Here is a 25,611-nt window from a genome sequence, read left to right as displayed (position 1 = left end):
TCATTATAGAGAACATAACATGACAATACATGACATCTACAGCAGTGATGTTTCATTATAGAGAACATAACATGACAATACATGACATCTACAGTGGTGATGTTTCATTATAGAGAACATAACATGACAATACATGACATCTACAGTGGTGATGTTTCATTATAGAGAACATGACAATACATGACATCTACAGTGGTGATGTTTCATTATAGAGAACATGACAATACATGACATCTACAGTGGTGATGTTTCATTATAGAGAACATAACATGACAATACATGACATCTACAGTGGCAAGAAAAAGTATGTGAACCCTTTGGAATGACCTGGATTTCTGCATAAATTGGTCATCACATTTGATCTGATCTTCAACAATAGACAAACGTAGTGTGCTTAAAATAATAACACACAAATTATTGTATTTTCCTTGTCTATATTGAATACATTTTAACATTCACAGTGTAGGTTGGGAAAAGTATGTGAACCCCTAGGCTAATGACTTCTCAAAAAGCTAATTGAGTACAATCAATGAGACGAGATTAGAGCTGCCTTGCCCTATGAAAAACACTCACAAAATTTGAGTTTGCTATTCACAAGAAGCAAAGTTCAGCACTGTTGCTACTCTCTCTAGCCATCCTGCAAAGATGACTGCAAGAGCACAGCGCAGAAAGCTCAATGAGGTTAAGAAGAATCCTAGAGTGTCAGCTAAAGACTTACAGAAATCTATGGAACATGCTAACATCTTTGTTGACAAGTCTACAATACGTAAAACACTAAACAAAAATGGTGTCCATGGGAGGACATCACGGAAGAAGCCACTGCTGTCCAAAAAAAACATTGCTGCACATCTGAAGTATGCAAAAGTGCACCTGGATGTTCCACAGCGCTACTGGCAAAATATACTGTGGACAGATTAAACTACAGTTGAGTTGTTTGGAAGGAACACAGAAAAAAAGGCACAGCACACCAACATCAAAACCTCATTCCAACTGTAAAGTATGGTGGAGGGAGCATCGTGGTTTGGAGCTGCTTTGCTGCCTCAGGGCCTGGACAGCTTGCTATCATCTACGGAAAAATGAATTCCCAAGTTTATCAAGACATTTTGCAGGAGAATGTTAGGCTATCTGTCTGCCAATTGAAGCTCAACAGAATTTAGATGATGCAACAGGACAACGACCCAAAACACAGAAGCAAATCAACAACAGAATGGCTTCAACAGAAGAAAATACGCATTCTGGAGTGGCCCAGTCAGAGTCCTAACCTCAACCCGATTTGAGATGCTGTGGCATGACCTCAAGAGAGCAGTTCACCAGACATCCCAAGAATATTGCTGAACTGTAAATAGGAATGGTCCAAAATTCCTCCTGACCGTTGTGCAGGTCTGATCCGCAACTACAGAAAACGTGTGGTTGTGGTTATTGCTGCTAAAGGAGGGTCAACCAGTTATTAAATCCAAGGGTTAACATACTTTTTCTTGCCACTGTAAGTAGCTGAATATGCTTATGGACCAACAGTCTAACAGTTTGAAGGACACAACTCATGTTATTCTGGTTAAACAGTAAGAGACCAATTGAGATTCATATTGGGGCTAAATGGCTAAAGTAATGATGCATTAAGCCATGTATATAATAATATATATATATATATAGTACCAGTCATGTATATAATATATATATATATAATATATATATATATATATATATAGTTGAAGTCAGAAGTTTATATACACCTTAGCCAAATACATTTAAACTCAGTTTTTCACAATTCCTAACATTAAATCCTAGTAAAAATTCAGTTTTAGGTCAGTTAGGATAACCACTTTATTTAAGAATGTGAAATGTCAGAATAATAGTAGAGAGAATGATTTATTTCAGCTTTTATTTCTATCATCAAATTCCCAGTGGGTCAGAAGTTTACATACACTCAATTAGTATTTGGTAGCATTGCCTTTAAATTGTTTAACTTGGGTCAAATGTTTTGGGTAGCCTTCCACAAGCTTCCCACAGTAAGTTGGGTGAATTTTGGCCCATTCCTCCTGACAGAGCTGGTATAACTGAGTCAGGTTTGTAGGCCTCCTTGCTCGCACACCCTTTTTCAGTTCTGCCCACAAATTTTCCATAGGATTGAGGTCAGGGCTTTGTGATGGCCACTCCAATACCTTGACTTTGTTGTCCTTAAGCCATTTTGCCACAACTTTGGAAGTATGCTTGGGGTCATTGTCCATTTGGAAGACCCATTTGCGACCAAGCTTTAACTTCCTGACTGATGTCTTGAGATGTTGCTTCAATATATCCACATAATTTTCCATCCTCATGATGCCATCTATTTGTGAAGTGCACCAGTCCCTCCTGCAGCAAAGCACCCCCACAACATGATGCTGCCACCCCCGTGCTTCACAGTTGGGATGGTGTTCTTCGGCTTGCAAGCCTCCCCCTTTCTCCTCCAAACATAACAATGGTCATTATGGCCAAACAGTTCTATATTTGTTTCATTAGACCAGAGGACATTTCTCCAAAAAGTACGATTTTGTCCCCATGTGCAGTTGCAAACCGTAGTCTGGCCTTTTTATGGCGGTTTTGGAGCAGTGGCTTATTCCTTGCTGAGCGGCCTTTCAGGTTATGTCGATATAGGTCTCGTTTTACTGTGGACATAGATACTTTTGTACCTGTTTCCTCCAGCATCTTCACAAGGTCCTTTGCTGTTGTTCTGGGATTTATTTGCACTTTTCGCACCAAACTACATTAATCTCTAGGAGACAGAACATGTCTCCTTCCTGAGCGGTATGACGGCTGCATCGTCCCATGGTGTTTATACTTGCATACTATTGTTTGTACAGATGAACGTGGTACCTTCAGGCGTTTGGAAACTGCGTTTGGAAACTGAACCAGACTTGTGGAGGTCTACAATTTTTTTCTGAGGTCTTGACTGATTTCTTTTGATTTTCCCATGATGTCAAGCAAAGAGGCACCGAGTTTGAAGGTAGGCCTTGAAATACATCCACAGGTACACCTACAATGGACTCAAATTATGTCAATTAGCCTATCAGAAGCTTCTAAAGCCATGACATAATTTTCTGGAATTTTCCAAGCTGTTTAAAGGCACAGTCAACTTAGTGTATGTAAACTTCTGACCCACTGGAATTGTGCTAGTGTGAATTATAAGTGAAATAATCTGCCTGTAAACAATTGTTGGAAAAATTACTTGTGTCATGCACAAAGTAAATGTCCTAACCGACTTGCCAAAACTATAGTTTGTTAACAAGACATTTGTGGAGTGGTTGAAAAATTAGTTTTAATGACTCCAACCTAAGTATATGTAACTTCCAACTGTAGATATTCCATTTAAAAATGCAGCTGTTTTTCCAGCTACAATAGTCATTTACAACATTAACAATGTCTACACTGTTTTTCGGATAAATTTTATGTTATTTTAATGGATTAAAAAAAATAGCTTTTCTTTCAAAACAAGGACATTTTTAAGTGACCCCAAACTTTTGAACGGCAGTGTATATAAAATGGACAGACTAGGTCTATACTGCTCCTACACGGTGTAACAATACATCATGTAGATGTATATAATGAACAGACTAGGTCTATACTGCTCCTACATGGTGTAACAATACATCATGTAGATGTATATAATGAACAGACTAGGTCTACACTGCTCCTACATGGTGTAACAATACAGTGCATTCGGAAAGTATTCAGACCCCTTCACTTTTTCCACATTTTGTTATATTACAGCCTTATTCTAAAATGGATTTAATTTTTTTTTAATTCTCATCAATCAACGCATACCCCATAATGACATCACAATACCCCATAATGACAAACCAAATACACGGATTTAGATTTTTTTGCTAATTTATTAAAATAAACCGAAGTATTCAGACCGTTTACTACGTACTTTGTTGAAACACCATTGGCAGCGATTAGAGGCTCAAGTCTTCTGGAGTATGACGTTACAAGCTTGGCACACCTGTATTTGGGGAGTTTCTCCCATTCTTCTCTGCAGATCCTCTCAAGCTTTGTCAGGTTGGATGGGGAGCGTCGCTGCACAGCTCTTTTCAGGTCCGAGCTCCGGCTGGGCCACTCAAGGTTATTCAGAGACTTGTCCCGAAGCAACTCCTGCGTTGTCTTGGCTGTGGGCTTAAGGTCATTGTCCTTTTGGTAGGTGAACCTTCACCCCAGTCTGAGATCCTGAGCTCTCTGTAGCAGGTTTTCATCAAGGATCTCTCTGCACTCTGTTCATCTTTCCCTCGATCCTGACTAGTCTCCCAGTCCCTGGCGCTGAAAAACATCCCGACAGCATGATGTTGCCACCACCACGCTTTACGCAAGGCTTGGCATTCAGGACAAAGAGTTCAATCTGGGTTTCATCAGACCAGAGAATCTTGTTTCTCATGGTCTGAGAGTCTTTAGGTGCCTTTTGGTAAACTCCAAGCAGGCTGTCATGTGCCTTTTACTGAGGAGTGGCCTCCGTCTGGCCACTCTACCATAAAGGCCTGATTGTTGGAGTGCTGCAGAGATGATTGTCCTTCTGGAACTCTGTCAGAGTGAACATCGGGTTCTTGGTCACCTCCCTGACCAAGGTCCTTCTCCCCCGATTGCTCAGTTTGGCCGTGCGGACAGCTCTAGGAAGAGTCTTGGTGGTTCCAAACTTCTTCCATTAGGAACCTTCAATTCTGCAGACATTTTTTGGTACCCTTCCACAGATCTGTGCCTCGACACAATCCTGTCTCTGAGCTCTACGGACAATTTCTTCGACCTCATGGCTTGGAATTTGCTCTGACATGCATTGCCAACTGTGGGACCTTATATAGACAGGTATAATCATAAACAATATGATTTCATGTGGCACAAAACAAAAACACAAATTCTCAGTCAAAAATATAAGTCAGAATACAGCTTTTCTATTCTCTCATGTGATTTCAGGTTCTCTGACTGGGAAAATGCCCTTCCACACAGAGAGAGCACTGACTGGACTTTTATCATGTGTGTCCTCTTATGCTCCTTCAGGCTCCTTAACCAGGTAAAACTCTTTCCACACTGGGAACATTGGAAAGGCTTTTCTCCTGTGTGTATTCTGTCATGAGCTTTTAGGTCCCCTACTTGTGAAAATCTGTTTTTACACTGGGAGCAGTGGTAAGGCTTTTCTCCTGTGTTTGTCCACTCATGCTCCTTCAGGCTCCCTAACTGAATAAAACTCATTCCACAGTGGGAACAGTGATAAGTCTGGTCCCTCTCCTACCAAAGACAGAGTATTTAGTTAAATACGAGAAAGAGAACTGAATTAAATCTCCATAAAATCAAACTTTCTTCCTGCGAAGCTAGATTCCTCAAAAACCTGAAGTCAGTTTTCAGAACATACCATCATTTTCATAACTTGGTGGCTGCCCTAATAATAATAATAATGTAGAACATTAAATCTAACCTTGCTTTCATGTTTATAGGCTGAGCAGAGCTCTATAATAGGGAATGGGAAAGGAGGATACCTTGTCAGTTGTACAACTGAATGCATTCAACTGAAATGTGTCTTCCACATTTAACCCAACCCCTCTGAATCAGAGATGTGCGGGGGCTGCCTTAATCGCCATCCACGTCTTCGGTGCTCGGCTTTTCTTCAGTGTGTTTTCTCTCATGCCTTTTCAGGGTAGCTAACACAGTAAAACTCTTTCTACACTGGGAACATTGGAAAGGCTTTTCTCCTGTGTGTGTCCTCTCATGAGCTTTTAGGTCCCCTACTCTGGAAAATCTATTTTTACACTGGGAGCAGTGGTAAGGCTTTTCTCCTGTGTGTATTCTCTCATGCTCTTTTAGGTGCCCTCTCTGAGTAAAACTGTTTCCACAATGGGAACATTGGAATGGCTTTTCTCCTGTGTGTATTCTCTCATGCCTTTTTAGGTTACTTAACACAATAAAACTTTTTCCACACTGGGAACATTGGAAAGGCTTTTCTCCTGTGTGTGTCCACTCATGCTCCTTCAGGCTCCTTGACTGAATAAAACTCATTCCACAGTGGGAACAGTGATGAGGCTTTTCTCCTGTGTGTATTCTCTCATGCCTTTTCAGGTTAGCTAACACAGTAAAACGCTTTCTACACTGGGAACAATGGAAAGGTTCTTCTCCTGTGTGTGTCCACTCATGAGCTTTTAGGTCCCCTGATCGGGAAAATCTCTTTTCACACTGGAAGCAGTGGTAAGGCTTTTCTCCTGTGTGTATTCTCTCATGCCTTTTCAGGTTAGCTAACAGGGTAAAAATCTTTCTACACTGGGAACACTGGAAAGGCTTTTCTTCTGTGTGTGTCCACTCATGTGCCTTCAGGCTCGCTAACTGAATAAAACTCATCCCACAATGGGAACAGTGATAAGGATTTTCTCCTGTGTGTATTCTCTCATGCCTTTTCAGATTAGCTAACAGGGTAAAACTCTTTCCACACTGGGAACATTGGAAAGGCTTTTCTCCTGTGTGTGTCCTCTCATGAGCTTTTAGGTCCCCTACTCGTGAAAACCTATTTTTACACTGGGAACATTGGAAAGGCTTTTCTCCTGTGTGTGTCCTCTCATGAGCTTTTAAGTCCCCTGATCCGGAAAATCTCTTTTCACATTGGAAGCATTGGAAAGGCTTTTCTCCTGTGTGTGTCCTCTCATGGCGTTTTAGGTTCCCTAACCAGCGAAAACTCTTTTCACAGTGGGAGCAGTGGTGTTGTCTCGCTGGTTTGGGCGTCTCTGGGTCTGGTTCCCCTGAAGGACTCTTCCTGCTGTCATAGTGAGAGTCTGCTCTTTCTCCTGTCAAAGACAAACAGTATCTAGTTATACAGAGACCTGAATGAAACCTCCACATGATAAAACTGTCTTCCTATGAGGTTTAATCTAGACTAGATCCCTCAATAAAAGAGCAGAACTGTTCATCACAGAGTGGCTGTAGTGCTTTGTAGGCTGGGTAAATCCATTTGAATTCAAAACATTTTTGACAACATTCCTTTTGATTTAAAAAAAAAAAGCTTTCCTTACATGTTTGACTATGGAAGAAGTGGTAAGAAAGTTACTTTTTGTAACTGAATGCAAAAACATTCATGAGATATACAGTATCAGTCAAAAGTTTGGACACACCATTCATGGGTTTTTCTTTATTTTTACTATTTTCTACATTGTAGAATAATAGTGAAGACATGACAACTATGAAATAACACATATGGAATCATGTAGTAACCAAAAAAGTGGTAAACAAATCAAAATATATTTTAGATTATTCAAAGTAGCCACCCTTTGCCTTCATGACAGCTTTGTACACTCTTGGCAGTGTCTCATCCAGCTTCACCTGGAATGCTTTTCCAACAGTCTTGAAGGAGTTCCCACATATGCTGAGCACTTGTTGACTGCTTTTCCTTCACTCTGCGGTCCAACTCATCCCAAACCATTTCAATTGGGTTAAGGTCGGGTGATTGTGGAGGCCAGGTCATCTGATGCAGCACTCCATCACTCTGCTTTTTGGTCAAATAGACCTTACACAGCCTGGAGGTGTGTTGGGTCATTGTCCTGTTGAAAAACAAATGATAGTCCCACTAAGCGCAAACCAGATGGGATGGCGTATGGCTTCAGAATGCTGTGGTAGCCAGACAGGTGTGTGCCTTTCCAAATCAAGTCCAATCAATTGAATTTACCACAGGTGGACACCAATCAAGTTGTAGAAACATCTCAACGATGATCAATGGAAACAGTATGCACCTGAGCTCAATTTCAAGTCTCATAGCAAACGGTCTGAATACTTATGTAAATTAAGGTATCTGTTTTTTCTTTTTAATAAATGTGACATGTTTTCTACAAACCTATTTTAGCTTTTTCATTATGAGGTATTGTGTATACAGTCGTGGCCAAAAGTTTTGAGAATTACACATATTCATTTTCACAAAGTCTGCTGCCTCAGTTTGTATGATGGCAATTTGCATATACTCCAGAATGTTATGAAGAGTGATCAGATTAATTGCAATTAATCGCAAAGTCCCTCTTTGCCATGCAAATGAAGTGAATCCCCCAAAAACATTTCCACTGCATTTCAGCCCTGCCACAAAAGGACCAGCTGACATCATGTCAGTGATTCTCTCGTTAACACAGGTGTGAGTGTTGACGAGGACAAGGCTGGAGATCACTCTGTCATGCTGATTGAGTTCGAATAACAGACTGGAAGCTTCAAAAAGAGGGTGGTGCTTGGAATCATTGTTCTTCCTCTGTCATCCATGGTTACCTGCAAGGAAACACGTACCGTAATCATTGCTTTGCACATAAAGGGCTTCACAGGCAAGGATATTGCTGCCGGTAAGATTGCACCTAAATCAACCATTTATTGGATCATCAAGAACTTCAAGGAGAGCGGTTAAATTGTTGTGAAGAAGGCTTCAGGGCGCCCAAGAAAGTCCAGCAGGACCGTCTCCTAAAGTTGATTCAGCTGCAGGATCGGGGCACCACCAGTACAGAGCTTGCTCAGGAATGGCAGCAGGCAGGTGTGAGTACATCTGCACGCACAGTGAGGCGAAGACTTTTGGAGGATGGCCTGGTGTCAAGAAGGGCAGCAAAGAAGCCACTTCTCTCCAGGAAAAACATCAGGGACAGACTGATATTCTGCAAAAGGTACAGGGATTGGACTGCTGAGGACTGGGGTAAAGTCATTTTCTCTGATGAATCCCAATTCCGACTGTTTGGGGCATCCGGAAAAAAGCTTGTCCGGAGAGACAAGGTGAGCGCTACCATCAGTCCTGTGTCATGCCAACAGTAAAGCATCCTGAGACCATTCATGTGTGGGGTTGCTTCTCAGCCAAGGGCGTGGGCTCACTCACAATTATGCCTAAGAACACAGCCATGAATAAAGAATGGTACCAACACATCCTCCGAGAGCAACTTCCCCCAACCATCCAGGAACAGTTTGGTGACGAACAATGCCTTTTCCAGCATGATGGGGCACCTTGCCATAACGCAAAAGTGATAACCAAGTGGCTCGGGGAACAAAACATCAATATTTTGGGTCCATGGCCAGGAAACTCCCCAGACCTTAATCCCATTGAGAACTTGTGGTCAATCCTCAAGAGGCGGGTGGACAAACAAAACCCCACAAATTCTGACAAACTCCAAGCATTGATTATGCATGAATGGGCTGCCATCAGTCAGGATGTGGCCCAGAAGTTAATTGACAGCATGCCAGGGTAGATTGCAAAGGTCTTGAAAAAGAAGGGTCAACACTGGAAATATTGAAATATTGACTCTTTGCATCAACTTCATGTAATTGTCAATACAAGCCTTTGACACTTATGAAATGCTTGTAATTGTACGTCAGTATTCCATAGTAACATCTGACCAAAATATCTAAAAGACACTGAAGCAGCAAACTTTGTGGAAATTAATATTTGTGTCACTCAAAACTTTTGGCCACGACTGTAGATTGATATTTAATCCATAGTAGAATAAGGCTGTAACGTAACAAAATGTGGAAAGACTTTAGTGACATAAATAAGGAGTTAAAGACGTGCACGTTTTATTTTGTATACATCTCAGATACATTTTATCTCTCAGATACAGGACAGACACTTCAGAACAAACTTCCTTTAGATGTTCTGGGGGAAACAATGTTACTATGGTTACTGTTGTTCCATGTTGTGAATGTTATCCAATGTGTTACTATGGTTACTGTTGTTCCATGTTGTGAATGTTATCCAATGTGTTACTATGGTTACTGTTGTTCCATGTTGTGAATGTTATCCAATGTGTTACTGTGGTTACTGTTGTTCCATGTGTTTCTACAGTACTATACTGGGGAAGCCCTTCATGTTGGAGGGTGTTTCTACAGTACTATACTGGGGAAGCCCTTCATGTTGGAGGGTGTTTCTACAGTACTATACTGGGGAAGCCCTTCATGTTGGAGGGTGTTTCTACAGTACTATACTGGGGAAGCCCTTCATGTTGGAGGGTGTTTCTACAGTACTATACTGGGGAAGCCCTTCATGTTGGAGGGTGTTTCTACAGTACTATACTGGGGAAGCCCTTCATGTTGGAGGGTGTTTCTACAGTACTATACTGGGGAAGCCCTTCGTGTTGGAGGGTGTTTTGTCTTTGACACTTCAGCAACTGGTTCCAGTGTGTCAGTACAAGGCGACTGGTTCCAGTGTGTCAGTACAAGGCGACTGGTTCCAGTGTGTCAGTACAAGGCGACTGGTTCCAGTGTGTCAGTACAAGACGACTGGTTCCAGTGTGTCAGTACAAGACGACTGGTTCCAGTGTGTCAGTACAAGACGACTGGTTCCAGGGTGTCAGTACAAGACGACTGGTTCCAGTGTGTCAGTACAAGGCGACTGGTTCCAGTGTGTCAGTACAAGGCGACTGGTTCCAGTGTGTCAGTACAAGACGACTGGTTCCAGTGTGTCAGTACAAGACGACTGGTTCCAGTGTGTCAGTACAAGACGACTGGTTCCAGTGTGTCAGTACAAGACGACTGGTTCCAGTGTGTCAGTACAAGACGACTGGTTCCAGTGTGTCAGTACAAGACAACTGGTTCCAGTGTGTTAGTGCAAGACAACTGGTTCCAGTGTGTCAGTACAAGACGACTGGTTCCAGTGTGTCAGTACAAGACAACTGGTTCCAGTGTGTTAGTACAAGACAACTGGTTCCAGGGTGTTAGTACAAGACAACTGGTTCCAGTGTGTCAGTACAAGACGACTGGTTCCAGTGTGTCAGTACATGACGTGGAGATGGTTGCATGGAAGTTCCTTTATATAATGTGGAACTGGAATCTGATCTCATGTCTCATTCCGTTGTCGTTGGAGTGAGGCCTAGCCTACCAGTGAAGGGGGTCTCATTCATATTGGGAAATTATTTGGCTGGAGGGAAGGTTGTGACAAATCCTGTTGTTTGTAAGGAACCCAGTATGAATGAGGGTGTGCGCTCCCTCAACATGATCAGGACAGAGAAACCAGACACACGCTCCCTCAACATGATCAGGACAGAGAAACCAGACACGCGCTCCCTCAACATGATCAGGACAGAGAAACCAGACACGCGCTCCCTCAACATGATCAGGACAGAGAAACCAGACACGCGCTCCCTCAACATGATCAGGACAGAGAAACCAGACACGCGCTCCCTCAACATGATCAGGACAGAGAAACCAGACACGCGCTCCCTCAACATGATCAGGACAGAGAAACCAGACATGCTCATTGCTCACATGGAGCACTCCAAACAAAAAGACAATGGAAAAAATTTGACAAATCTTGTAAATGATGGTTCTGAAATAAACCTTCCCTGTAGCTCAGTTGGTAGAGCATGGTGTTTGCAACACCAGGGTTGTGGGTTCGATTCCCACGGGGGGCCAGCACAGAAAAAAAAGAAAATGTATGAAATGTATGCATTCACTACTGTAAGTCGCTCTGGATAAGAGCGTCTGCTAAATGACTAAAATGTAAATGTGAAATGTAAACCAAAACTGGTTTCTCACAAGTGCAGCAGGTTTTGAACAGACAACGTTTCCACTCCGATAATGACAACAGTAAACTACTGTAATTAATACATTTATTAACAGAAATGAATGTAACCAAATGACAGGAAGTAACAGTACATTTACTACTGGTGACATTTGTTAATTGAAACAGCTATTTTTTTTCTTCACATCACTCCAGTGTTAATTGCTAAATAGTAATTACCTCTGTAATTACCCATTTATTGCCTTCCCTCCTTACTTCATTTGCACATGACGGCGATGATAGATTTATCTATTGTGTTATTGACTGTACGTTTGTTTATCACACGTGTAACTCTGTGTCATGTCTCTCCTGTTCTATTAGACCCACCACTATGTCATTTCTCTCCTGTTCTATTAGACCCACCACTATGTCATGTCTCTCCTGTTCTATTGGACCCACCACTATGTCATTTCTCTCCTGTTCTATTAGACCCACCACTATGTCATTTCTCTCCTGTTCTATTAGACCCACCACTATGTCATTTCTCTCCTGTTCTATTAGACCCACCACTATGTCATTTCTCTCCTGTTCTATTAGACCCACCACTATGTCATTTCTCTCCTGTTCTATTAGACCCACCACTATGTCATTTCTCTCCTGTTCTATTAGACCCACCACTATGTCATTTCTCTCCTGTTCTATTAGACCCACCACTATGTCATGTCTCTCCTGTTCTATAGGACCCACCACTATGTCATTTCTCTCCTGTTCTATTAGACCCACCACTATGTCATGTCTCTCCTGTTCTATTAGACCCACCACTATGTCATTTCTCTCCTGTTCTATTAGACCCACCACTATGTCATGTCTCTCCTGTTCTATTGGACCCACCACTATGTCATTTCTCCCCTGTTCTATTAGACCCACCACTATGTCATTTCTCCCCTGTTCTATTAGACCCACCACTATGTCATGTCTCTCCTGTTCTATTGGACCCACCACTATGTCATTTCTCTCCTGTTCTATTAGAGACACCACTATGTCATTTCTCCCCTGTTCTATTAGACCCACCACTATGTCATGTCTCTCCTGTTCTATTGGACCCACCACTATGTCATTTCTCTCCTGTTCTATTAGACCCACCACTATGTCATTTCTCTCCTGTTCTATTAGACACACCACTATGTCATGTCTCTCCTGTTCTATTAGACCCACCACTATGTAATTTCACTTCTGTTCTATTGGTTTTCATATCAACATTATTTTGTTGTCCAGAAGCCGAAGGCATAATCCTAGTTGTTGCAGCTTTAGACTCCCCCTCTTTCTAAGTTTCTAACAGAGATTTTCATCTCTGTCAGATATGAACCTCTACCAGGTGGACTGTATAGAACGGTGTGTTCATCTCTGTCAGATATGAACCTCTACCAGGTGGACTGTATAGAACGGTGTGTTCATCTCTGTCAGATATGAACCTCTACCAGGTGGACTGTATAAAACGGTGTGTTCATCTCTGTCAGATATGAACCTCTACCAGGTGGACTGTATAGAACGGTGTGTTCATCTCTGTCAGATATGAACCTCTACCAGGTGGACTGTATAGAACGGTGTGTTCATCTCTGTCAGATATGAACCTCTGCCAGGTGGACTGTATAGAACGGTGTGTTCATCTCTGTCAGATATGAACCTCTACCAGGTGGACTGTATAGAACGGTGTGTTCTAATAAAAACACTATAGGAGTTGTCTCCAGATGGCTATGCATATTCATGTCATGAGGCTAGTATAGATAGGCGGGAGATAGACGACCCACAGTGCCGCTTTGTGGACAACGACTCCCCTTGTTAGGGCGGAGAGACATCTTGTCAGTATATCCATAATCTTTGGTGTAGCCAACCCAACTCTCACATGGCACTATTGGGGGGCACGGTGTGCAGTAAAACATCACTACATTAAAATCAATACATGCCGTGCCCCCCAGTCTGCGGTCAGCAGATAGACCCTTCTCAAATATATATGTTAAGTCACATTTAGGAAACGGAACGGAGAAAACAAGGGGCAGCTTGTTCTCTACGTCGTCTGATTCTAGACATATCAGTCATCATCCCAGGACCCTCCGTTGAAGAGGTATTGACGAGCCAACTCCGAATATCCAAAGTTAAAAACAAATTGAAGGCGGTACTTACTGGTGTTATTCAGATCTCCTGTCTCCTCCTCTTCATCTTCCAATGTGACAGTAATCTCTCCTTCCTTCTTCACTCCAAAAACTGCTTCCTCCTCCTCTTTCACTCTGAACGCGTCTTCCTCTTCTTTAACTGAAACGTCTTTCTCTTCTTCTTTCACTGTAACAGCCTCACCCTCTACTTGTTTTACTGTAACATCCTCCTCTTCCTCCTCCTCTTTCACGACAATGTTCAGCCCCAGAGCTTCTTTCTCCGTCCAACAGACCTCCTCTTCTTTAGCAGGCGAGGAATACATCAGTAAGCTCATGGTTGGGGATGTTAGCTAGCTAGCTAGTTAGCATGAGCGACTAGTTTAGTGCTAGGCTAATTTATCAAGCCAGCTAGTTGACTAACAATGTACCTAACATTATAACATTTAAATGGGGGCAATTAACTAGATGTCAGAAGTATATTTAAAACACAGAGGCAAATATGCACAGAAACAGTCTAAATGTTTCGGCTGTTGGCTACCAAGGTGGCTGACTCGTTGTTGTTGATCCGTTCCGTCCACTAGATTATACGTCACGCTAGCAGCATCGCCTGAAAGACGCACATCGCCGTCTGCTGACTGGAGTGGTTACCGGCGTTAAGATACGTTTTTTTTTTCTTCAAATCAAATCAAATGTATTTATATATCCCTTCTTACATCAGCTGATATCTAAAAGTGCTGTACAGAAACCCAGCCTAAAACCCCAAACAGCAAGCAATGCAGGTGTAGAAGCACGGTGGCTAGGAAAAACTCCCTAGAAAGGCCAAAACCTAGGAAAAAACCTAGAGAGGAACCAGGCTATGAGGGGTTGCCAGTCCTCTTCTGGCTGTGCCGGGTGGAGATTATAACAGCACATGGCCAAGATGTTCAAATGTTCATAAATGACCAGCCTGGTCAAATAATAATATTCACAGTGGTTGTAGAGGGTGCAACAGGTCAGCACCTCAGGAGTAAATGGCAGTTGGCTTTTCATAGCCGATCATTCAGAGTATCTCTACCGCTCCTGCTGTCTCTAGAGAGTTGAAAACAGCAGGTCTGGGACAGGTAGCACGTCCGGTGAACAGGTCAGGGTTCCATAGCTGCAGGCAGAACAGTTGAAACTGGAGCAGCAGCACGGCCAGGTGGACTGGGGACAGCAAGGAGTCATCATGTCAGGTAGTCCTGAGGCATGGTCCTAGGGCTCAGGTCCTCCGAGAGAGAGAAAGAGAGAATTAGAGAGACCATACTTAAATTCACACAGGACACCGGATAATACAGGAGAAATACTCCAGATATAACAGACTGACCCTAGCCCCCCGACACAAACTACTGCAGCATAAATACTGGAGGCTGAGACAGGAGGGGTCAGGAGACACTGTGGCCCCATCCGACGACACCCCCGGACAGGGCCAAACAGGAAGGATATAACCCCACCCACTTTGCCAAAGCACAGCACCCACACCACTAGAGGGATATCTTCAACCACCAACTTACCATCCTGAGACAAGGCCGAGTATAGCCCACAAAGATCTCCGCCACGGCACAACCCAAGGGGGGGCACCGGATAATACAGGAGAAATACTCCAGATATAACAGACTGACCCTAGCCCCCCGACACAAACTACTGCAGCATAAATACTGGAGGCTGAGACAGGAGGGGTCAGGAGACACTGTGGCCCCATCCGACGACACCCCCGGACAGGGCCAAACAGGAAGGATATAACCCCACCCACTTTGCCAAAGCACAGCACCCACACCACTAGAGGGATATCTTCAACCACCAACTTACCATCCTGAGACAAGGCCGAGTATAGCCCACAAAGATCTCCGCCACGGCACAACCCAAGGGGGGGCGCCAACCCAGACAGGAAGACCACGTCAGTGACTCAACCCACTCAAGTGACGCACCCCTCCTAGGGACGGCAGAGAAGAACACCAATAAGCCAGTGACTCAACCCCTGTAATAGGGTTAGAGGCAGATAATCCCAGTGGAGAGAGGGGAACCGGCCAGGCAGAGACAGCAAGGGCGGTTCGTTGCTCCAGAGCCTTTCCGTTCACCTTCACACTCCTGGGCCAGACTACACTCAATCATAGGACCCACTGAAGAGATGAGTCTTCAGTAAAGACTTAAAGGTTGAGACCGAGTCTGCATCTCTCACCTGGGTAGGCAGACTATTCCATAAAAATGGAGCTCTATAGGAGAAAGCCCTGCCTCCAGCTGTTTCCTTAGAAATTCTAGGGACAATTAGGAGGCCTGCGTCTTGTGACCGTAGCGTACGTGTAGGTATGTACGGCAGGACCAAATCGGAAAGATAGGTAGGAGCAAGCCCATGTAATGCTTTGTAGGTTAGCAGTAAAACCTTGAAATCAGCCGTTGCCTTAACAGGAAGCCAGTGTAGGGAGGCTAACACTGGAGTAATATGATCAAATTTTTTGGTTCTTGTCAGGATTCTAGCAGCCGTATTTAGCACTAACTGAAGTATATTTAGTGCTTTATCCGGGTAGCCGGAAAGTAGAGCATTGCAGTAGTCCAACCTAGAAGTAACAAAAGCATGGATTAATTTTTCTGCATCATTTGTGGACAGAAAGTTTCTGATTTTTGCAATGTTACGTAGATGGAAAAAAGGTGCCCTTGAAACAGTCTTGATATGTTCTTCAAAAGAGAGATCAGGGTCCAGAGTAACACCGAGGTCCTTCACAGTTTTATTTGAGACGACTGTACAACCATCAAGATTAATTGTCATATTTAACAGAAGATCTCTTTGTTTCTTGGGACCTAGAACAAGCATCTCTGTTTTGTCCAAGTTTAAAAGTAGAACATTTGCAGCCATCCACTTCCTTATGTCTGAAACACAGGCTTCTAACGAGGGCAATTTTGGAGCTTCACCATGTTTCATTGAAATGTACAGCTGTGTGTCATCCGCATAGCAGTGAAATTTAACATTATGTTTTCGAATGACATCCCCAAGAGGTAAAATATATAGTGAAAACAATAGTGGTCCTAAAACGGAACCTTGAGGAACACTTACATTTACAGTTGATTTACATTTGTCAGAGGACAAACCATTCACAGAGACAAACTGATATCTTTCCGACAGACACGATCTAAACCAGGCCAGAACTTGTCCGTGTAGACCAATTTGGGTTTCCAATCTCTCCAAAAGAATGTGGTGATCGATGGTATCAAAAGCAGCACTAAGATCTAGGAGCACGAGGACAGATGCAGAGCCTCGGTCTGACATCATTAAAAGGTCATTTACCACCTTCACAAGTGCAGTCTCAGTGCTGTGATGGGGTCTAAAACCAGACTGAAGCGTTTCGTATACATTGTTTGTCTTCAGGAAGGCAGTTTTTTTCTAACATTTTTGAGAGGAATGGAAGATTCGATATAGGCCGATCGTTTTTTATATTTTCTGGGTCAAGGTTTGGCTTTTTCAAGAGAGGCTTTATTACTGCCACTTTTAGTGAGTTTGGTACACATCGAGAACCATAGAGAACCATTTATTATGTTCAACATAGGAGGGCAAGCACAGGAAGCAGCTCTTTTAGCAGTTTAGTTGGAATAGGGCCCAGTATGCAGCTTGAAGATTTAGAGGCCATGATTATTTTCATCATTGTGTCAAGAGATATAGTACTAAAACACTTGAGTGTCTCCCTTGATCCTAGGTCCTGGCAGAGTTGTGCAGACTCAGGACAACGGAGCTTTGGAGGAATACGCAGATTTAAAGAGGAGTCCGTAATTTGCTTTCTAATGATCATGATCTTTTCCTCAAAGAAGTTCATGAATTTATTACTGCTGAAGTGAAAGCCATCCTCTCTTGGGGAATGCTGCTTTTTAGTTAGCTTTGTGACAGTATCAAAAATAAATTTTGGATTGTTCTTATTTTCCTCAATTAAGTTGGAAAAATAGGATGATCGAGCAGCAGTGAGGGCTCTTCGATACTGCACGGTACTGTCTTTCCAAGCTAATCGAAAGACTTCCAGTTTGGTGTGGCGCCATTTCCGTTCCAATTTTCTGGAAGTTTGCTTCAGAGCTCGTGTATTTTCTGTATACTAGGAAGCAAGTTTCTTATGACAAATGTTTTTAGTTTTTAGGGGTGCAACTGCATCTAGGGTATTGCGCAAAGTTAAATTGAGTTCCTCAGTTAGGTGGTTAACTGATTTTTGTCCTCTGATGTCCTTGGGTAGGCAGAGGGAGTCTGGAAGGGCATCAAGGAATCTTTGGGTTGTCTGAGAATTTATAGCACGACTTTTGATGCTCCTTGGTTGGGGTCTGAGCAGATTATTTGTTGCGATTGCAAACGTAATAAAATGGTGGTCCGATAGTCCAGGATTATGAGGAAAAACATTAAGATCCACAACATTTATTCCACGGGACAAAACTAGGTCCAGAGTATGACTGTGGCCGTGAGTAGGTCCAGAGACATGTTGGACAAAACCCACTGAGTCGATGATGGCTCCGAAAGCCTTTTGGAGTGGGTCTGTGGACTTTTCCATGTGAATATTAAAGTCACCAAAAATTAGAATATTATCTGCTGTGCTTGCAGCACAGCTATCTTCGCCGTAAGGCGATCGTTCTCCTGTATATTATGAGTACAGCGACTGCAATTAGAAGGCATCATGTTAATGTTACTTAGCTTCGGCTGTTGGAGGTCCTCACGAACCATGTCCAGATAAAGCGTCCGGAGTGAAAAAGTTCAATGAAAAAGAGTTGAGTGAGGGAAAAACTACAAATATAAACGTCAATTAAAAAGTATAAACCATTAAGTTGTCAGGTAGCAAAGTAAAGTTGGCAACAAAATCGCACATTTTCAGCCAAATTTATTTTTCATTCCGTTCATGAAATAATAATATTATATTGAGACGTTCAAATAGAGCAGTGCATATTTTGAGTGAGAATTTAAAAAATACTGTCCTTCACATCTGTATTTAAGGCAGTTTCATATTCATTCATTTAAAGAAACCCCCTGGTCACACACTGGTTGAATTATCTGTCAAACTAGGAACTCTGCAGCCTAGTTTAACAGGGATCTATGTTCTATGAACGCTGCTGGGAGCAAACTGGAGAATAGCTAGAGGAAAACAAACCTAACTACATCCCCAGGCCCTGGTATATCATCAGACTGCATACAAACCTAACTGCATCCCCAGTCCCTGGTATATCACCAGACTGTACAAACCTAACTGCATCCCCAGTCCCTGGTATATCACCAGACTGCATACAAACCTAACTGCATCCCCAGTCCCTGGTATATCACCAGACTGTACAAACCTAACTACATCCCCAGGCCCTGGTATATCATCAGACTGTACAAACCTAACTGCATCCCCAGTCCCTGGTATATCACCAGACTGTACAAACCTAACTACATCCCCAGTCCCTGGTATATCATCAGACTGCATATAACCTAACTGCATCCCCAGGCCCTGGTATATCACCAGACTGTATACAAACCTAACTGCATCCCCAGTCCCTGGTATATCATCAGACTGTACAAACCTAACTGCATCCCCAGACCCTGGTATATCACCATACTGTACAAAGCTAACTGCATCCCCAGTCCCTGGTATATCACCAGACTGCATACAAACCTAACTGCATCCCCAGTCCCTGGTATATCATCAGACTGTACAAACCTAACTGCATCCCCAGTCCCTGGTATATCACCAGACTGTACAAACCTAACTGCATCCCCAGGCCCTGGTATATCATCAGACTGTACAAACCTAACTACATCCCCAGGCCCTGGTATATCACCAGACTGTACAAACCTAACTACATCCCCAGTCCCTGGTATATCACCAGACTGTACAAACCTAACTACATCCCCAGTCCCTGGTATATCACCATACTGCTGTTACAACCCTCCCACTCTGTCTGCTGAATTCTTTCTCTTTGCTCTTGTTTTCCTTAATAGGATGTCGGTGGGCGGAGCCGGGAGGGTCATCAGTGAAATGGGCTGGGCTCGGGTGGGTCCCAGGATAAATGCACCTCTTCCCCGTTCATTGAGGAGACTCTCTCCATGCAGACACACCTGGGCTCGGGTGGGTCCCAGGATAAATGTACCTCTTCCCCGTTCATTGAGGAGACTCTCTCCATGCAGACACACCTGGGCTCGGGTGGGTCCCAGGATAAATGCACCTCTTCCCCGTTCATTGAGGAGACTCTCTCCATGCAGACACACCTGGGCTCGGGTGGGTCCCAGGATAAATGTACCTCTTCCCCATTTATTGAGGAGACTCTCTCCATGCAGACAGACCTGGGATCGGGTGGGTCCCAGGATAAATGTACCTCTTCCCCATTCATTGAGGAGACTCTCTCCATGCAGACACAGACAGATTTTGGTTGTGGCATTTTTGTGGCTATTTTGGTTGTTTGCGTTGGCACCTTTCAACACCCCTCATTATCACATGTGACCACTCACTTACACTACTGACTAAACACACACCTGTGTTAATTGTATTTACTTCAGTTAATAAATATTTTGTTATTCTTTATCTCCACGTTGTCTCACTGTTTGTTACGGTCTTCGAGCCGGTTCGTGACACTATGATCAGCGAGCTGGAGCCCAACTAATGGAGACCAGTTAAAACCCAACTAACAAAACCCAACTAAAACATGACTGCAGATCAGAAGAGCAGAGACATACAGAATGATGGCAGGGAAAATCCCCAACATCAAAAATAGATAGATTCCAGATGTCAGTCAGGTAGTGTGCTAGCAGTAAGCCAAGGTGGATAAAGTTACAAAACTCCCGTAGTCTACTTCACAGAGAATATGCCGAGTAGTGATGGGGAAACAAAGCTTCCTGAAGCATTGACGCTTTTCAGCCAATTGTCTCAAAAACAGGTTAATTACTCAAGGCTTTGAGCAACACAGAATTTAAAACAGCCAAATAATCATAGATGACATTCCACACCGTATACTCACAGACACCATTCAAACAGTTTGAGAAACTTTTGAGTGTTTTCTATTCAAATCTACTAATTATATGCATATTCTAGTTTCTGGGCAGGAGTAGTAACCAGATTAAATCGAGTACGTTTATCCGGACGTGAAAATACTGCCCCCTATCCCAAACAGGTTAAAATCAATACACAAGTATATATTTTTAAACCTGCATATTTAGTTAATATTGCCTGCTAACATGAATTTCTTTTAACTAGGGAAAATGTGTCACTTCTCTTGCAAACAGAGTCAGGGTATATCAGCAGTTTGGGCCGCCTGGCTCGTTGCGAACTGTGAAGACTATTTCTTCCTAACAAAGACAGCCGACTTCGCCAAACGGGGGATGATTTAACAAAAGCGCATTTGCGAAAAAAGCACAATCGTTGCACAGACTGTACCTAACCACAAACATCAATGCCTTTCTTAAAATCAATACACAGAAGTATATATTTTTAAACCTGCATATTTAGCTAAAAGAAATCCACGTTAGCAGGCAATATTAACCAGGTGAAATTGTGTCATTTTGCGTTCATTGCACGCAGTCAGGGTATATGCAACAGTTTGGGCCGCCTGGCTCGTTGTGAACTAATTTGCCAGAATTTTACGTAATTATGACATAACACTGAAGGTTGCGCAATGTAACAGGAATAACGTTTTGTTTTCGAGATGATAGTTTCCGGATTCGACCATATTAATGACCTAAGGCTCGTGTTTCTGTGTGTTATTATGTTATAATTAAGTCTATGATTTGATAGAGCAGTCTGACAGAGTGGTGGTAGGCAGCAACAGGCTCGTAAGCATTCATTCAAAATAGCACTTTCGTGCGTTTTGCCAGCAGCCCTTCGCAATGCATTGCGCTGTTTATGACTTCAAGCCTATCAACTCCCAAGATGAGGCTGGTGTAACCGATGTGAAATGGCTAGCTAGTTAGCCGGGTGCGCGCTAATAGCGTTTCAAACGTCACTCGCTCTGAGACTTGGAGTAGTTGTTCCCCTTGCTCTACATGGGTAACGCTGCTTCGAGCATGGCTTTTGTCGATGTGTTCCTGGTTCAAGACCAGGTAGGAGCGAGGAGAGGGACGGAAGCTATACTGTTACACTGGCAATACTAAAGTGCCTATAAGAACATCCAATAGTCAAAGGTATATGAAATACAAATCGTATAGAGAGAAATAGTCCTATAATTCCTATAATAACTACAACCTAAAACATCTTACCTGGGAATATTGAAGACTCATGTTTAAAGGAACCACCAGCTTTCATATGTTCTCATGTTCTGAGCAAGGAACTTAAACATTAGCTTTTTTACATGGCACATATTGCACTTTTACTTTCTTCTACAAAACATTGTTTTTGCATTATTTAAACCAAATTGAACATGTTTCATTATTTATTTGAGGCTAAATTGATTTTATTGATGTGTTATATTAAGTTAAAATAAGTGTTCATTCAGTATTGTTGTAATTGTCATTATTACAAATAAATAAATAAATACATTTTTAAAAAATCGGCCGATTAATCGTTATCGGCTTTTTTTTGGTCCTCCAATAATCGGTATCGGCGTTGAAAAATCATAATCGGTCGCCCTCTAATAACGACATGCAACAACAACCAAAGTGCTTCTTCATTCATTACTCTGGTAAAGACAGTTATGCCGTGCTCCATGCTGGATCCAACATCCCTAACAAATCGATATTTATAATGTGTTATTGTCTACTTGATTTACAGTAGGGTCTCGTTAGTCTGTTTGGACACAGAGATACTTAGCTCATAATGTGTAGAGAACTGTTCCTTGGTGGATAGGCTATTGTACAACACACAGAGATATTTTCCTTCATTCAGGACATTTAAAATGACAACACATTACAGAGTAGCCTTGTGGGATTATTCACAAAATGATCTGGTGATCAGGTTATGAAATGTCATGACAGAGACATTTTAGTTTCCATGTTTCACCTGAAATATTACATGATTTATAGTCCTAGGTCTATGTTGTTGTTAGGTGAAGTTATGGGTCCTACAGTGATATGCAACTTTTAAGGGAAGTTAGGAACCAATATACACAGGCAGTTAGGAAAGCTAAGGCTAGCTATTTCAAACAGAAATTTGCATCCCGTTGTACAAATTCAAAAAAGTTCCTGTAGCTCTAACTCCAAAAGGTTCTGGGACACTGTAAAGTCCATGGAGAATAAGAGCACCTCCTCCCAGCTGCCCACTGCACTGAGGCTAGGTAACACTATCACCACCGATAAATCCACTATAATTGAGAATTTCAATAAGCATTTTTCTACGGCTGGCCATGCTTTCCACCTGGCTCTCCCTACCCCGGTCAACTGCCCGGCACCCCCCACAGCCACTCGCCCAAGCCCCCACCATTTCTCCTTCACCCAAATCCAGATAGCAGATGTTCTGAAAGAGCTGCAAAATCTGGACCCCTACAAATCAGCGGGCTAGACAATCTGGACCCTCTCTTTCTAAAATAATCTGCCAAAATTGTTGCAACCCCTATTACTAGCCTGTTCAACCTCTCTTTCGTATCACCTGAGATTCCCAAAGATTGGAAAGCAGCTGTGGTCATCCCCCTCTTCAAAGGGGGAGACACTCTAGACCCAAACTGCTACAGATCTATATCTATCCTACCCTGCCTTTCTAAAGTCTTCGAAAGACAAGTTAACAAGCAGATTACCGACCATTTCGAATCCCACCGTACCTTCTCCGCTATGCAATCTGGTTTCAGAGCTGGTCATGGGTACACCTCAGCCACGCTCAAGGTCCTAAACGATATCATAACCGCCATCGATAAGAGACAATACTGTGCAGCCGTATTCATCAACCTGGCCAAGGCTTTCGACTCTGTCAATCACCACATTCTTATTGGCAGACTAAACAGCCTTTGTTTCTCAAATGACTGACTCGCCTGGTTCACCAACTACTTCTCAGAGTTCAGTGTGTCAAATCGGAGGGCCTGTTGTCCGGACCTCTGGCAGTCTCTATTCTGGCGCCACAGGGTTCAATTCTCAGGCCGACTCTCTTCTCTGTATACATCAATGATGTCGCTCTTGCTGCTGGTGATTATTTGATCCACCTCTACGCAGACGACACCATTCTGTATACTTCTGGCCGTTTTTGGGACACTGTGTTAACTAACCTCCAGATGAGCTTCAATGCCATACAACTCTCCTTCCGTGGCCTCCAACTGCTCTTAAATGCATGTAAAACTAAATGCATGCTCTTCAACCGGTCGCTGCCCGCACCTGCCCGTCCGTCCAGCATCACTACTCTGGACGGTTCTGACTTAGAATATGTGGACAACTACAAATACCTAGTTGTCTGGTTAGACTGTAAACTCTCCTTCCAGACTCACATTAAGCATCTCCAATCCAAAATGAAATCTAGAATTGGCCTCCTATTTCGCAACAAATCCTCCTTCACTCATGCTGCCAAACATACCCTCGTAAAACTGACCATCCGACCAATCCTTAACTTTGGCGATATCATTTACAAAATAACCCCCAACACTCTACTCAACAAATTGGATGCAGTCTGTCACAGTGCCATCTGTTTTGTCACCAAAGCCCCATGTAATACCCAACACTGCGACCTGTACGCTCTCGTTGGCTGGCCCTCGCTTCATACTCGTCGCCAAACCCACTGGCTCCAGGTCATCTACAAGTCTCTGCTAGGTTAAGCCCTGCCTTATCTCAACTCACTGGTCCCCATAGCAGCACCTACCCATAGCATGCACTCCAGCAGGTATATCTCACTCGTTACCCCTAAAGCCAATCCTCCTTTGGCCGCCTTTTCTTCCAGTTGTCTGCTGCCAATGACTGGAACGAACTGCAAAAATCACTGAAGCTGGAGACTCATATCTCCCTCACTAACTTTAAGCACCAACTGTCTGAGCAGCTCACAGATCACTGCACCTGTACATAGCCCATCTGCCAATAGCCCATCCAACTACCTCATCCCATACTGTATTTATTTATTTCTTGCTCCTTTGCACCCCAGTATCTCTACTTGCACATTCGTATTCTGCACATCTATCATTCCAGTGTCAAATTGGTATATTGTAATTACTTCGCCAACATGGCCTATTTATTGCCTTACCTCCCTTATCTCACCTCATTTGAGGGTCTTCCCTGTGGCTCAGTTGGTAGAGCATGGTGTTTGCAATGCCAGCATGGTGTGTGCAACGCCAGGGTTGTGGGTTCGATTCCCATGGGCGGCCAGTACAAAAACATTTAAATAAAAAAGAAATGCATGAAATGAAATGTATGCATTCACTACTGTAAGTTGCTCTGGATAAGAGCGTCTGCTAAATGACTAAAATGTAAATTTGCACACACTGTGTATAGATTTTCTTCAACTTTATTGTTGACTGTATGTTTTGTTTATTCCACGTGTAACTCTGTTGTTGTATGTGTCAAACTGCTTTGCTTTATTCTTGGCCAGGTTGCAGTTGTAAATGAGAACTTGTTCTCAACTTGCCTACCTGGTTAAATAAAGGTGAAAAAATAATAAATTAACAGTGGATTTCTGCTGTTGTGGGCCTTTAACCATCTGTCTGACTTTGTCGTTCACACAGGAGAGAGACGGGACTATCGTGGATCCTCTGGGGAGCCTCAACAACATCATGAGGCTGACAAAGCAGAGAAGAGTCTCTCCAGATCAGAGCACCTCAATAAACAACAGCAGAGACCCACAGGAGAGAAACCTTACTGCTGCTCTGACTGTGGGAAATGTTTCTCAAGATCAAATTCACTAAAAGTACACCTGAGAATTCACACTCTAGGGACATCTCACTGGTGCTCTGACTGTGGGAAAAGATTCAACTCTACAATAGACCTTAAAATACATCATAGAATTCACACAGGAGAGAAATCTTTTGGTTGTGATCAATGTTTGAAGAGTTTTTCTCAGCTAAAAACCCTGAAATCACACCAGAGAACACACACAGGAGAGAAACCTTATGGCTGTGATCAATGTGGGAAGAGTTTTACTGTGTCAAGCTCCTTGGTAGTGCACCAGAGAA

General features: G+C 42.9%; 1 protein-coding gene and 1 long non-coding RNA gene across 2 annotated transcripts in view; both read right to left on the bottom strand.

Moving 5' to 3' along the window:
* Positions 1-5,169: 5,169 nt before the first annotated feature.
* LOC115178102 (zinc finger protein 271-like) overlaps positions 5,170-25,611 on the bottom strand; it is a 61,924-nt gene continuing 41,482 nt past the window's right edge. The window contains exon 4 of the mRNA XM_029739139.1: positions 5,170-6,665. Within this exon, the coding sequence (XP_029594999.1) occupies positions 5,587-6,665 (1,079 nt within the window). The 3' untranslated portion in view covers positions 5,170-5,586. The remainder of the gene's footprint in view (positions 6,666-25,611) is intronic.
* LOC115178109 (uncharacterized) lies at positions 19,527-19,965 on the bottom strand. The gene is made up of 2 exons (XR_003872552.1): positions 19,924-19,965; positions 19,527-19,623 (listed from the first exon to the last, which is right to left on the bottom strand). It is a non-coding gene; the product is annotated as an uncharacterized LOC115178109 (long non-coding RNA).

This window comes from Salmo trutta, chromosome 38, assembly GCF_901001165.1.
Source record: "Salmo trutta chromosome 38, fSalTru1.1, whole genome shotgun sequence".
NCBI lineage: Eukaryota > Metazoa > Chordata > Actinopteri > Salmoniformes > Salmonidae > Salmo > Salmo trutta.
Note: the sequence above shows the minus strand (reverse complement) of the source record. Positions and strands in the feature narration are given on the sequence as shown.